This window comes from Geotrypetes seraphini, chromosome 7, assembly GCF_902459505.1.
Source record: "Geotrypetes seraphini chromosome 7, aGeoSer1.1, whole genome shotgun sequence".
In the NCBI taxonomy this organism is placed as follows: domain Eukaryota; kingdom Metazoa; phylum Chordata; class Amphibia; order Gymnophiona; family Dermophiidae; genus Geotrypetes; species Geotrypetes seraphini.
In genome coordinates, this window is record NC_047090.1 from 140317355 (window position 1) to 140331155 (window position 13801).

General features: G+C 43.7%; 1 protein-coding gene across 2 annotated transcripts in view; it reads left to right on the forward strand.

The window, feature by feature from the left end:
- The window catches only part of KTN1 (kinectin 1), a 270856-nt gene that overhangs the window by 141097 nt on the left and 115958 nt on the right, over nucleotides 1-13801 (forward strand). For both annotated transcript variants that reach the window (XM_033950824.1, XM_033950825.1), the window contains exons 21-24: nucleotides 2186-2254; nucleotides 5478-5515; nucleotides 11769-11859; nucleotides 12011-12079. In XM_033950824.1, the coding sequence (XP_033806715.1) occupies nucleotides 2186-2254; nucleotides 5478-5515; nucleotides 11769-11859; nucleotides 12011-12079 (267 nt within the window). The remainder of the gene's footprint in view (nucleotides 1-2185; nucleotides 2255-5477; nucleotides 5516-11768; nucleotides 11860-12010; nucleotides 12080-13801) is intronic.

Below are 13801 nucleotides of genomic sequence, written 5' to 3' on the forward strand. Positions count from 1 at the left end.
TATACAAATAGATATTTTTGCACTGCACCTCCCTGTTGATTTGAGAAATGAGTCTGTTAAAGTATTTAGACATTAGAAGTAGAAGACAAAAGAACAGAAAGCAATTATATTTTTAGTATTGTCTAGAAATGCTGACTGACTACAGTACTCCCCCGATATTCACGGGGGTTCCGTTCCAGGAACCCCTGCGAATCTTGAAAAACCACGAATACGGTTTTCAGCGGGGGAGACAGGAGAGAGCAGCTGGAGCACCGGAGAGTGAAGAAAATCACTCGCGGTATGCTCTGACCGTCTCTTCCTGCATTAAAGTCAGGCCTCACCAATCAGGAGCTGCTTTGACACGCATGCCATTCAGGGTAGGCGCTGCATCCAGAATCACGTCTATTTTTTGTGCAGATGCCTTAAATGTAGGCCAGCTTTTTGCAGGCCTACATTTAAGGTATCTGACTCATGCCTACAGATGCCTGAGGCCACTTCTGACCTAAGTCAAGCCTACATGGGCCTAAACACCTCCGTACACTTGCGAACGTCACCTACATTGTAGGCGTAGTTTGCCGTATCAATTTTTTTTAAAAAGTGCATCCCAATTGGTCCATTAGACGGTGATAGGACGCCTATTGCCGCCTACAATTGAGATGCCATTTTGAGAACCAGACCCACAGTGTTTCGTATTTCTTCTGCCATAGGGAACTGGTTGTCAGTAAAAATTGGAACCTTAGAAATTTGAACATTAATCTAAAATATTCTATTCATGGACTCAGGAATGTGTTATACCGTGTTTCCCCGATGGTAAGACACTGTCTTATTTTTTTTGGAAGGCCAAAATATGCTCTAGGGCTTATTTTCGGGGGGATGCCTTATTTACCCTTTCATGTCCCCTCCATATCTCTATCCTTATTCAGTAGGTCCTGCTTACCCTTTCTCTTCTTTTGTCACTATCTCCATTTTCAGCTTTCCCCCCCCTTTTCCTTTGTTACTGCACCCTGTAGCTAGAATCTTTCCACCCTCCCTCCACTCCGGCCCAGCCCAGTATGAAATATTTCCTTTTGTTTCCCTCCCCTCTCTCTTTCTCTCTCTCTTCTGCTCCCTCACCCATGAGTCCTGCATCTGGCCCTCTCCCTTCTACCTGCACCTGGCAACACCCCCCTGCTCCGCGGCTCTCTTCAGCAACTTGTCAGCAGCGGTGATCAAGACAAGCTACTGACATCGAGGCCTTCCCTCTACGAGTCCCGCCTTTGTGGAAAAAGGAAGTTGAAACAAGCGGGACTCGCAGAGGGTAGGCCCCGACGTCAGAAGCTTGTGTCGATCGCTGCTGCTGAGTTGCCGAAGAGAGCCGCGGAGCAGGGGATGTGGCCAGAAGCAGGTAGAAGGGAGAGGGAGATAGGAAGGCTGTAGATCTCCGGAGCATGACACCGACCCCGGCCAGGATGATTTCTTTTTCAGGCGTGCACCTTACAAGTCCGGCGTCGCGGCGGGAAATAGCCATGCTGAGCAGTGAGCTCAGCACTACACAGATGAAAGCCTTGCTTGCTGATTGGTCCGGCGGCACGGCCGCCGGACCAATCAGCAAGCAAGGCTTTCATCTGTGTTCGTGCTGAGCTCACTGCTCAGCATGGCTATTTCCCGCCGCGACGCCGGACTTGTAAGTTGCATGCCTGCGTGACACACTACCGGAGCCACGGCAAAGGTGGAAAAGAGCCGCATGCGGCTCTGGAGCCGCGGGTTGCCGACCCCTGCGGTAGACGGAGGGACCACACGGAGTCACCCACCGTACCACCTGATTCGGGTAAGCGCAGGTATCGGTGGGTGGCTTATTTGCGGGGGGGGGGGGGGGGTGCCTTATTTTACAATTTGTTCTAAAAAGGGGGGGCTGTCTTATTTGATGGCCCTGCCTTATCATCGGGGAAACACGGTATTATATTAAATGGACTTCAAATTCATCAATTTTCTGCAGATGATTTCTTCATTATGAATGAGGCCTAATATAGCTCTGAGTAAAACTTTGTTTAACAGTAATGTATTTATTCATTTCCCTTATTATGAAGATGATAAAACACTGGGTTTAGAAGAGAAAAAAAATGAAATGTAGTGTTACCTAAGAGGTGATATGCATCTTGTACCTTATTATAGGTTACAGCAAGTAATTTTGTGTGTTCTCTTTTTACATCCACTCATCTTTCAAAAGTTTCTAATGCAAGAAAATTCTGTCCTACAAAAGGAAGTTCAGAATTTGCTGTCTCAGAAGTTGAATGAGGTAATATATAAATTGTTCTCATATCTAAAACCTGTAACTTTTTTTGTGCATGTATGTTGGGGGAAGGGGGGCTGGCAGTCTCCTTCCTGCTCCTTAAGGCTTCTAGGGATACAATAGCCTTCATTCATAGCTGCTTGGGGCTTAGTTCTTCCATTATCCTCCTCCAGCTTATTAGTCCAACCATCACAGCAATGGCCTTTGGTGAGGAGCTCTCGTCTAAGGCTCCTTTCATTATCCTCCAATTATATGTTTAAAATCTTGCCATTAGTAAGGTAATTCTATAAAGAAGATGCCGATGTTTAGGTGCCATATACACACACAAAGGACCTGATTACCAGGATTTAGGTGCTTGTGTGCACATTCATGTACAAATGCCTGAAATCTGATTATGTGCTATTCTGAAACTGCTTGCATATTGTGTAGTTTGCTAGTGGGTTATACCCAAGGGTAGAATCTGGGCAGGGGCGTAAAATTACATGCATAATTTAGAGAAAACTGGAAGTTAGATGTGTGACTGTTCACACCAGCTTTATGGCTGGCATCAGTGCTTATGCCTAACAGGTACGCAAATACATACCCAGTTACGCTAGTATGATATAAAGGAATATAAGAATAGCCTTACTGGGTCAGACCAATGGTCCATCAAGCCCAGTAGCCCGTTCTCACGGTGGCCAATCCAGGTCACTAGTACCTGGCCAAAACCCAAGGTAGCAATATTCCATGCTACTGATACAGGGCAAGCAGTGTCTTCCCCCTTGTCTTTCTCAATAAAGTAGGCATTTACTTTCTTTATACTATAGGCTCAAAATAGGCATCCTCTAGGAGCCTAAATTTAGGTGCCCCTTTATAGAAATGCCTGCTAGGTTTTCCGTTGCAAGATGAGCAGTGTTCTAGGGGCAAGCAGGATTGATTCAATCTTGCTGAAGATGCCAGGACAGAACAATTCTCCCAGAGCTCAGAACTGGTATAAAGTTCTGAGTATGTATAACCCTCCATCTACACAATAATCTTTGCAGTCCCTTGGTTTTGTGTTTGTTTCTCTACTTCTCTGCTGCATGGATATGAAAACAAAGACTTTCTATAATCAATAGCTTATTTTTACCTCTATGTGTCTGTCTTTCATTTCTAAATAACTTTCTAAATTTTTTAAAAAAGTTTTTGTTTAGTTGTTTGAAAATATTCCAGACATTGTCAATGCTCTAGCATTGGCTGCAGTCAGGGAGAAAGATCCAGAATATGACACACATTCTAGATGCTTAATTTGTCTTGGCTGAGACTGTAATCAGCTTGACTGCAAGTATTGTTACAGGATGTTTGTTTATTATTGGTTTATATTTAATATTCAGCTGTCGTTGCAGGTCAATGTGATTTGTTTTTATATTGTAAATCAGTTGGAAAGGAACGCTAGGATTGGAGATACTATGTTGTAATTTCTCCAGGGTAACAGGCACACAGATCACTAAAGGGGAAGGCCATAATGCTACTCAGAGTATAATGTTTTAAAGAAGGATTTTAATTTAGTAAGGGGTTGTTCTGAGTGAATATTAGGAGACAGATTGTTCCAGAGCATTGGGGAGAAGTAGAAAGTGATCATTTGCTGGACAAAATGAGGGGCTGGGAGAATCATATGGTTGGAATCGAGAATGGAGAGATAGGGTAGGTGTGTAGGGTATTGTACAGGTTGACAGATAAGAAGGGGTGCCTTGATGGAAAGCCTTATGAGCAAGTCAGAGAACTTCAAAGCATATTTCTTTTTTTTTTTAATATTCTTTATTCATTTTATATTTACATCAAGTGTACAGAGAATAATAACAGATTAACTTAATACATCATTTGAAATACCACAAAATTTCCCAAAATAAAATTTATTCCATTTCCACCCACCATTCTAATATCGTTTAGTACATACAATATAATAAAATCATTCTCTTCATAACCAATAATAAAAAGTCAACCCCCCTCCCAAAACTTTCAATTATGTAAAATCAGGGAAAAATGATAACTATTCTTTACAATAATTTCTCAATGGCCCCCCACTCATCCTTAAACTTATTTCAAAGCATATTTCGAGGTGGACCTGCAACCAGTAAAAGTCAAGATAGAAGTAGGGTAATGTGATCTGAATAATGTGCTTTGCATAAGAAGTGACAATTTTATATGAGTCAACTAAATTCACATTGCGGGGTAACCAAACAATATAGACTAAACCTGGCACAATTCTTTTAGTCATTCAGAAAAAATGTGTTCAAAACATGTCATCCATCCAGTAGCGCTTCCACAATGTAATCAGTCATACGATCTGTAGATCTTCTGTGGTGGACTCTACAGAGTCTTTCCAATTAACTACTCATAGGCAAATTTCATCATTGGTCTTTCACATTTTGAAAAAAAATGTTTAAATGTTATCTCTAAATTCAAAATCTTATAAAGCAATCCTTATAAACTTTATGGAAAAAACACAACTTGCAACAAAGCTCTGCTAGACCCACTGCTGACAAGGCCAGTGTTTCAAATTCTGCATCAGGGTAGAGGTCTGCAGAAAACCAAAAATAAACTTCAAAATCAAATTAAACATAGCTCGCTCCAAAACCATCCTTATAATCATACCTAAAAACCTGCTGGAATGACTTGCATTAGAACTGCACAAGCATTTCTTCTGCACTAACTAATTAGGAAACTGCTGAGAACACCCCAGCACTAAATGCAGAGGTTTTGCAGGTACTGCCTGGAAATTTTGGCTGTTAACATACAATAACTGCAAAATCTTATTGAACTTTACTAAATATTCTTATGCACACTTATTCAAAAAACGAGTTTACAGTGTTTATTTTGGTGCAAAGTATAGAGGGTTTAAAAATGAATGATAATTCTGATTCCATTTTATGAACCTAAAACACAGGCAGGCAAATAGATTCATGTACCAAACCTAGCCTGCTAGCATCTATGTTTTTGACAAACCCTGCATCATCACTTTTTTTCCCATCGAATATGGCCTGCATTAATTACACATGCCCAATTGTCATTTTTCTGATATTATCATCTGGAGTGCTGAATATCCACTTTTTAATGGTGTGTGAATATCTGTGCAACATAAAAGACAGACCTCAGGGCTCAGTGATGTCATCAGTAGGGTGACTGGCATAATGATTTGCCTTTACTTTCAGAGGATGATAATGTACAGTAGATATGGGGGAAAAGTTAAATTATTTTATTTTCTGTCTAGGTTTCTTTGAACTCTATGGTAGAAGAGCTGCAAAAAGTGTAAGTAATTGTCAGACTCTTAAATTTAGTGATTTGTCACTTCATTAGTTTTCTCCACCGCCTTGTAAGCTTTATTTTCACTCTTGTTTTAAGTAATTAATTTTATCCCAGGACAAGCAGGCAGGTATTCTCACGTATGGGTGATGTCATCCGACGGAGCCCCGATGCGGATGCCTCACAAGCAGACTTGCTTGAAGAAACTAGAAGTTTCAAGTCGCCCGCACCGCGCATACGTGAGTGCCTTCCCGCCCAGTGCACAGGGCGCGTCTCCTCAGTTCTTAGTTTTCCATGGAGCCGAGAAATCCGTCTTTGACTCTCTGCGTTCAACTTAGTTCACTTTTGCCTTCTCTCAACTGCGATTGGTGTTCTTTCTTCACGAATCACTGTTTTATTTTATTTTATTTGTTTTATCTAGTTTAAAAAAAAAAAAAAAGAAGTTTTTTTCGTCTTCCGTCAGTTCTCCGGGACGGGCTGCTCGGCCGCAGCCCACGAGCTTCGACCTTGCAGCGGCTGTTTTTAGGCCTATGTCCCGGCCTGTTACAGGCTTTAAGAAGTGTAGCAAGTGTCAGCATGCGATCTCTCTCACGGACCCTCATAGACGCTGCCTCAAGTGTCTGGTGCCTAAACATCATCCCACGTCGTGCCTGCCTTGCCAAACACTTCAGCCTCGTGCTTTTAAGCGTCATTGCATTAAAGTAGACAAACTCTTCGAGATGGAGTCTTCGACTGATCCCTCGACTTCGAAGGCGTCTCCGGCTTCGACTTCCATCGAGCCTCCTTCCGCACCTCCTGCTTCTACCTCGAGCCTCATCAAGCCTTCCTCGTTTGCAGTGGCTCTTGCTTCGACGTCATCTGCTGTATCTTCCCCTGTTTCCTCAGGTCAGATAGCTCAGCAGTCGGTTCCGCCGGTGGTGATTAAAGTGTCTAAGACTCCTAAGTCGAAGCACACTCACACTACCTTGAAGGAATCTCCGGCCAAGGCAGGTGGACCGGTTTCAGATGCGGATCTCACCTTGCCGGCTTCTTTACAGACCATTTTAGAGAAACAGTTTCTTCAGTACCTTACCATTATGGGCCCTAAACTGCTTCCTATTATTCTGCCTGGGCATCCAGCAACCCCCTGTGACGTTGAGCCGCCTCCGATGCCCCGGTTGGAGTCGCACTCTTTGCAGGGAGCAGAGTCTCTGCGAGTGTCTGGTCTGCCACCTAAGCACGAAAGGCAAGGAGTAGATTCTTTGCGAGTACATCGACAGGATTCCTCACACTCTCAGCAAGGAGCAGAGTTTTTGCGAGTGCTTCGAGGTTTCTCCTCCAAGCCTCTGGAGCTTCGATCTACAGCCTCTAGTCCTATTCATACATTGCTTCTGTCTCCGAGGCAAAATCTCCTCGATCATCGAGGTCTGGTTCTAGACACAGTTTTCACCATCGTTCGAGACCTTCATCGAGGCATTCTTCACGATATCGTTCCTCGCAGGATATTCCATCTTCCTCGAAGCCTCGTTCTACTCCGACCTCGACCAGACCACCAACTCCTCGTTTCAGATCTCCGATGCCGGACCTCGAGGATATCCCGGCTTAGATTGCCTCGACCAAGTCACCTGGTTCCTATGGGACTTTTTTCAATGCCGAAGCTTCTTCTTCGACACATGCTGCCTCGATGTCCTCGAGTCCTTCTCGAGACAGGGCATTAGCGGATCAGTTGTCTTTTTCATCTTTCCTGTGACAAATGGCTGTAGATTTGGATGTTCACTTGGATACTGGCTCCAAATATTCTAAGGAATATCTTGAAGTCATGCGTTTCCCTCAGCCTCCGGCAGAAAATCTGAAGCTTCCGCTTCACAAGCTTTTGGACCAGACTTTTACTCGTTGCCTGGAGACTCCATTTTCTATACCAGCAGTTCCTGGAAAATTGGACTCGAGGTATAAAACGGTACATCATAAGGGATTTGACAATTCACAGTTATCTCATCAATCCCTACTAGTTGAATCTTCCTTGAAAAGATACCATCCTTCCAAGGTCTATGCTACAGTCCCCCCTGGCAGGGAGGGGAAAACTCTGGACAAATTTGGACGTTGCATCTACCAGAATGCTATGATGTCCTCTAAAGTCTTCAATTATAATTTTTATTTCATTACTTATTTTGAATTTCTTCTTTCTCTACTGCCGAAATTTTTGACTTACATGGATAATCACATGCATTTTGAGTTTCAAGAAGTCATTGCATCTTTTTCTCAGTTGCGTCTTCATCTCCAGCAATCATCTTACGATGCCTTTGAGTTATCTGCCCGAGCGGTTGCTTGTTCGGTGGCTATGCTATGCGTCATCTTGCATGGCTTCGTACCATTGACATGGACCCTAATCTTCAAGACTGCCTGGCTAACATCCCTTGTCAGGGCAATGACCTCTTTGACAAGTCCATCGAGGCAGCCACTAAAAAATTATCTGACCATGAAAAGTCATTTGCTTCAATTGTCAGACCTAAACCGAAGCCGACACCTGCCAAGCCTGCATGCCCGGCTGTTATCAATCAAAGGTGTTTTGCTCCGAAGCCAGCTCCTTATACTCGCCCTCCTCTGAAAAAACAGCCACCTCAGAAGCAACAGAAATCCCAACCTTCTGCTGCACCTAAGGCTTCTCAGCCTTTTTGACTGTTTAAAACAGAGCATAACCTCCACCATTCTTTCTCTGTCTCCCTTTCCCCCTATAGGAAGTCGTCTCCATCATTTTTACAACAGATGGACCTTAATTACATCAGACCTCTGGGTCTTGACCATCATCAGAGAAGGATACTCTCTTCATTTCACTCAGGTTCCACTGGAGCTTCCTCCAAGAGAGTTTCCTTCCAATCCATCTCAGACCGCCCTTCTTCTTCAGGAAGTTCAAGCTCTGCTTTGTCTCCATGCCATCGAACCAGTTCCTTTGGACCAGCAGAACAGGGGGTTCTACTCCCGTTACTTCCTTGTTCCGAAGAAGACGGGCGATCTGCGACCCATTCTAGATCTCAGGGCTCTCAACAAATTTCTAGTCAAAGAAAAGTTTTGCATGTTGTCCCTGGCATCCCTTTATCCCCTTCTCGAGCAGAATGACTGGTTATGATCTCTGGATCTCAATGAGGCCTACACTCATATTCCCATCCATCCGACCTCCTGTCAATACCTCAGATTTCGGGTGGGGAATCTGCACTACCAACACAGGGTTCTACCCTTCGGCCTGGCCTCATCTCCCAGAGTGTTCACCAAGTGCCTGGTAGTGGTAGCAGCAGCTTTATGGAATCATGGTCTTCAGGTATTTCCCTACCTCGACGACTGGCTCATCAAAGATTCCACATCTCAAGGGGTTATTGTAGTGACCCAATGGACTACCTGGTTCCTACAAAGTGTGGGATTCAAAATCAACTTTCCCAAATCTCAACTTCAGCCCTCACAGACTCTACATTGGAGCTGTTCTGGACACTGTCCAACTCAGAGCATTCCTTCCACAACAACGCCTGGAAGCTCTTCTTCAACTCTGTCATACTGTGTCTTCCCGCTCTTCCATCTCAGCGAGACACATGATGGTGCTTCTGGGTCACATGGCCTCCACAGTGCACGTGACTCCTTTTGCCAGACTTCACCTCAGAATTCCTCAGTGGACCCTGGCATCTCAATGAACGCAAGCTTGCGATCCTCTTTCCCGACACATCATGGTCACTCCTTCTTTGAAGAAGTCTCTCCGTTGGTGGATGCTCTTTTCCATTCTTTCCAGAGGCTTGCTTTTTCAACCGCTCCCTCATCAGAAGGTCCTCATGACAGACTCGTCGACCTACGCTTGGGGTGCTCATCTCGATAGTCTCCGTACTCAAGGCCTCTGGACCAGTACGGATCGTCAGTGTCATATCAATCAGTTGGAACTCAGAGCGATCCTCAAAGCTCTTCATGCTTTTCAACATCTCCTTCATGACACAGTAGTCTTCATCCGCATGGACAACCAAGTCGCCATGTATTATATCAAAAAACAGGGAGGGACGAGATCTGCCTCCCTCTGTCAAGAAGCTCTGGAGGTTTGGGACTGAGCTATCCGTCACAGCACCTTCCTCAAAGCTGTCTACATTCAAGGGGCTCAGAGTTGCTTGGCGGACAACTTAAGTCGTCTCCTGCAACCTCACGAATGGACTCTCCATTCCTCGTCTCTTCATCACATTTTCTCACAGTGGGGAACACCGCAGATAGACCTCTTTGCAGCTCCCCACAACTACAAACTGTCTCAGTTCTGCTCCAGGATATACTCTCCTCACCGCCTCGAGGCAGATTCTTTTCTTCTGGAATAGACGAATCTGTTCCTCTACGCATTTCCTCCATTCCCTCTCATTCTCAAGACTCTAGTCAAATTGAAGAACGATCATGCCACCATGATTCTAATTGCTCCTTGGTGGCCGAGAGAACCCTGTTACTCCCTTCTACTTCAACTCAGCAGCAGTTTTTCCTTCTCTGCTGACACAGAGTCAAGGATCTCTGCTTCATCCCAACCTGCAGTCTCTGCACCTGACAGCCTGGTACCTGTCAACATAACACCTCTTCAGTTTTCTCGATCTGTAAGAGACGTTTTAGAAGCTTCTAGAAAGCTTATCATTCGACAATGCTATCACCAAAAATGGACTAGATTTTCTACATGGTGTTTTTCTCATCATAAGGAGCCTCAACATTCTTCCTTATCTTTTTAGATTATCTTTTGCACCTATCCAATTCTGGTCTCAAGTCTACATCCATACGAGTCCATCTCGGTGCAATTGCAGCTTTTCATCAGCCTATTGAAGGGAAACCCCTCTCTGCTCATCCGGTGGTTTCCAGATTCATGAAAGGACTTTTCAATCTTAAACCTCCTCTCAAACCACCTCCTATGGTTTGGGACCTCAATGTTGTCCTTTCTCAACTCATAAAGCCTCCATTTGAACCAATTGATAAGGCTCATCTAAAGTATCTCACTTGGAAAGTGGTGTTTCTCATTGCCCTCACTTCTGCTCGACGAGTCAGTGAGCTCCAAGCTTTAGTTACTGATCCACCATTCACTGTGTTCCATCATGACAAGGTGGTTCTTCGTACTCATTCGAAATTCCTACCTAAAGTGGTCTCAGAATTTCATCTCAACCAATCTATCGTGCTTCCAGTGTTTTTTTCCAAAGCCTCATTCTCACCCTGGAGAATCAGCTCTTCATACTCTGGACTGTAAACGTGCTTTGGCCTTCTACTTGGAATGCACCAAACCACACAGAACTCCTCCTCAACTTTTTGTCTCTTTCGATCCAAATAAGTTGGGACATCCAATTTCTAAATGCACCATCTCCAATTGGATGGTGGCTTGTATCTCTTTCTGCTATGCCCAGGCTGGATTACCACTTCACAGTAAAGTCACAGCCCATAAAGTCAGAGCAATGGCAGCTTCTGTAGCTTTCCTCAGATTGACACTGATTGAGGAGATTTGCAAGGCTGCTACTTGGTCCTCGGTTCATACCTTCACTTCTCATTATTGTCTGGATACTTTCTCCAGACGAGATGGACAGTTTGGCCAAACAGTATTACAAAATTTATTCTCCTAAGTTGCCAGCACTCCCACCATCCCATTCTGGTTAGCTTGGAGGTCACCCATACGTGAGAATACCTGCCTGCTTGTCCTGGGATAAAGCACAGTTACTTACTGTAACAGGTGTTATCCAGGGACAGCATGCAGCTATTCTCACAACCCACCCACCTCCCCTGGTTGGCTTCTCTGCTAGCTATCTGAACTGAGGAGACGCGCCCTGTGCATTGGGCGGGAAGGCATTCGCACATGTGCGGTGCAGGCGACTCGAAACTTATAGTTTCTTCAAGCAAGTCTGCTTGTGAGGCGTCCGCATCGGGGCTCTGTCGGATGACGTCACCCATACATGAGAATAGCTGCCTGCTGTCCCTGGATAACACCTGTTACGGTAAGTAACTGTGCTATATGGGTGTTGGATAAATAGGAGACGGTAGGGGCTCATGTGCTAATGTGAACATTAGTGCATGGTCATTTTTGAAAAATTCAGAAAATCAGCCATTTTACTCTAGTGACAAAAATGGCCTAAGCATAAGGGATGACCTTGTAAGGGTATGCTAAAGCCATTGTTTTGTAAATTGGCCCCCAAATGAACTTTTTTCCTTTCTATGCTGGAGTAAAAGTAGAATAATCCATAACTTACCTGATGAGGCTTGTTTAATTGTGTAGTCCTTTATTACAATAGACTTTTTTTAATGTTAGAATTCATGAAAAGGATGGAAAGATTAAGTCTGTGGAAGAACAGCTACAAGCAGAATACCTTAAAACTGCAAACAAGGAGCAAACTGTTCAGGTAACTAATATAATAGCCCTGCTTCATCTATTAGCTCCATTAGATTCTAATCATTGTTTTCTGTGTTGCATATCATGATGCTAAATATCATAATATCCATTTTGGTGTTAATGTACATGTTCCCATTGTCCAATCTGTTTTCATTGCAAAGGCCTTACTACAGGAAATAGAGTGTTTGAACGAAGACGTAAGAAATATCCAATGCGAAAAGACTTTACAGGTAAACATCTATTAAGGTCAATAGATGGCAGAGAGATTTGCAGTACATTTATTCCAGTGCTTTTGGCTTCTCTAAAAACACCAGTTCCTGTGTCTTTTGGATTGTCCAGTGTGTATCTTCTGCTTTCTTAGTGGTTCTCATAAGCAGTACAAATGAGTAGCCCCTTCCTCTTTTCTTGCCATGTCTAGTAAGGCTGTGTTCTTGATCAACTTCCATGCACATCAACTTAAATGTTCATTAAAGAGGAAAATCTAATACCAGCATTGTACTGATGAGTTAAGGATAGTGCAAATGCTTGTTGCTCTTTAGTTTTCATTTTCATAGTAGTTTAAGTTTTTTGATTAAAGCAGAAGCTGACATGTCCAAATACTAATAATGTAATTTGGATGTCAGAATACTTTTAGGGAATCCATCTTTTTAATGGCTAAAACATAGAAACATGACGGCAGATAAAGACCAAATGGCCCATCTAGTCTGCCCATCCGCAGAAACCATTACTTCTTTCTATCTCTCAGAGATTCCACGTGCCTATCCCAGGCCCTCTTGAATTCAGATACAGTCTACCTTTCGTTGTTATATATGTTAATGTTATGGAAATTGCAGTAAACTTGAGTAGAAGGTAAAACTGGGGATGAGAACCAAAGCATACAGTCTTCATGTACTGATGTGAAAGATAATACTTCTTCCTTCCAGAAATTTCAGTTCTGGTGTAAAGGATATAGTAGTCTTGAATGCTTGGGTTATGTCCCTCTTTAATTGTGAGACTACAGAAGTTATCGTTTTTTTGGCACAGCCTCCTTCCCCAATGGACTGTGCAATAGCTCTTTAGTCTTTCTTTCTGAAAGCAAGTTAGAAGGTGTCTTTCTGATCTGAGATCATTTTATTATTTTCAGGATTTTAAACTGGATTTGGAGGTTTCCAGAGGGCCTGGGACTGCTCTCACTGTGAGAAGATACAGGCTCTCAGTGTAGAAGTCTGTAGCTAGCAGGATACCCTTTGTACAGGGCACCTGTCAGCCAGCCTGCATTAATAGATTTGGAGGCTGAGGGACTGTTTCCTTTGAAACATGGCTTGCCCTTGATTTATCAAGAGCTTGTGTGCAGGCTGTGTAGCCATGCATTTTTCTTCCTCCTATTGATACATGCAGAGCATGGGGGTCTGAGGACTCAATCCAGACTTCAGTCTGACTGGCAACCCGAAGATACAGGCATCTGGACCTTGTATGAGGCAGATGTTTTCTCAGTTTGTCAGCTGCAGTGGCAGCTCAGCAATTCCCAGCACCAGCAAGGCACAGTGAGTACAGGCTATTGTAGCCTATGAGAGAAATCGGGAGGGGGGGGGGGGGGAAGGAATCTGAAAATCAACATTTTGGGGGTTTCTGTGGCCAGAATTTAGGTCCCCTACCTCAAAATACCATTTTCTGAATTTTTTTTTTAACTTTCAATATTGCTCCCCGGGCCGTTTTTGGCATGAATTCGGTGGCCATCTTGTATTTCTCAATCTGTCTCAAAAACATCTCTATTTTAATTAAAATCATTAGAAATGTTTTACCCCTGTATTATTCATATTTGTGCTGGATGGCTGGCTGAGGAGCATTGTGTTTCTTATGCCACAGGGCATTGTGTGTGGGTAGGAGTGGGAGGAGTCTCAGGCTTAGCCTTCTCTGATCCCTCTAAAGTGGTGGAGTTACAGGTTGCTCGGTTTGTGGGTCAAAAGGTCCAT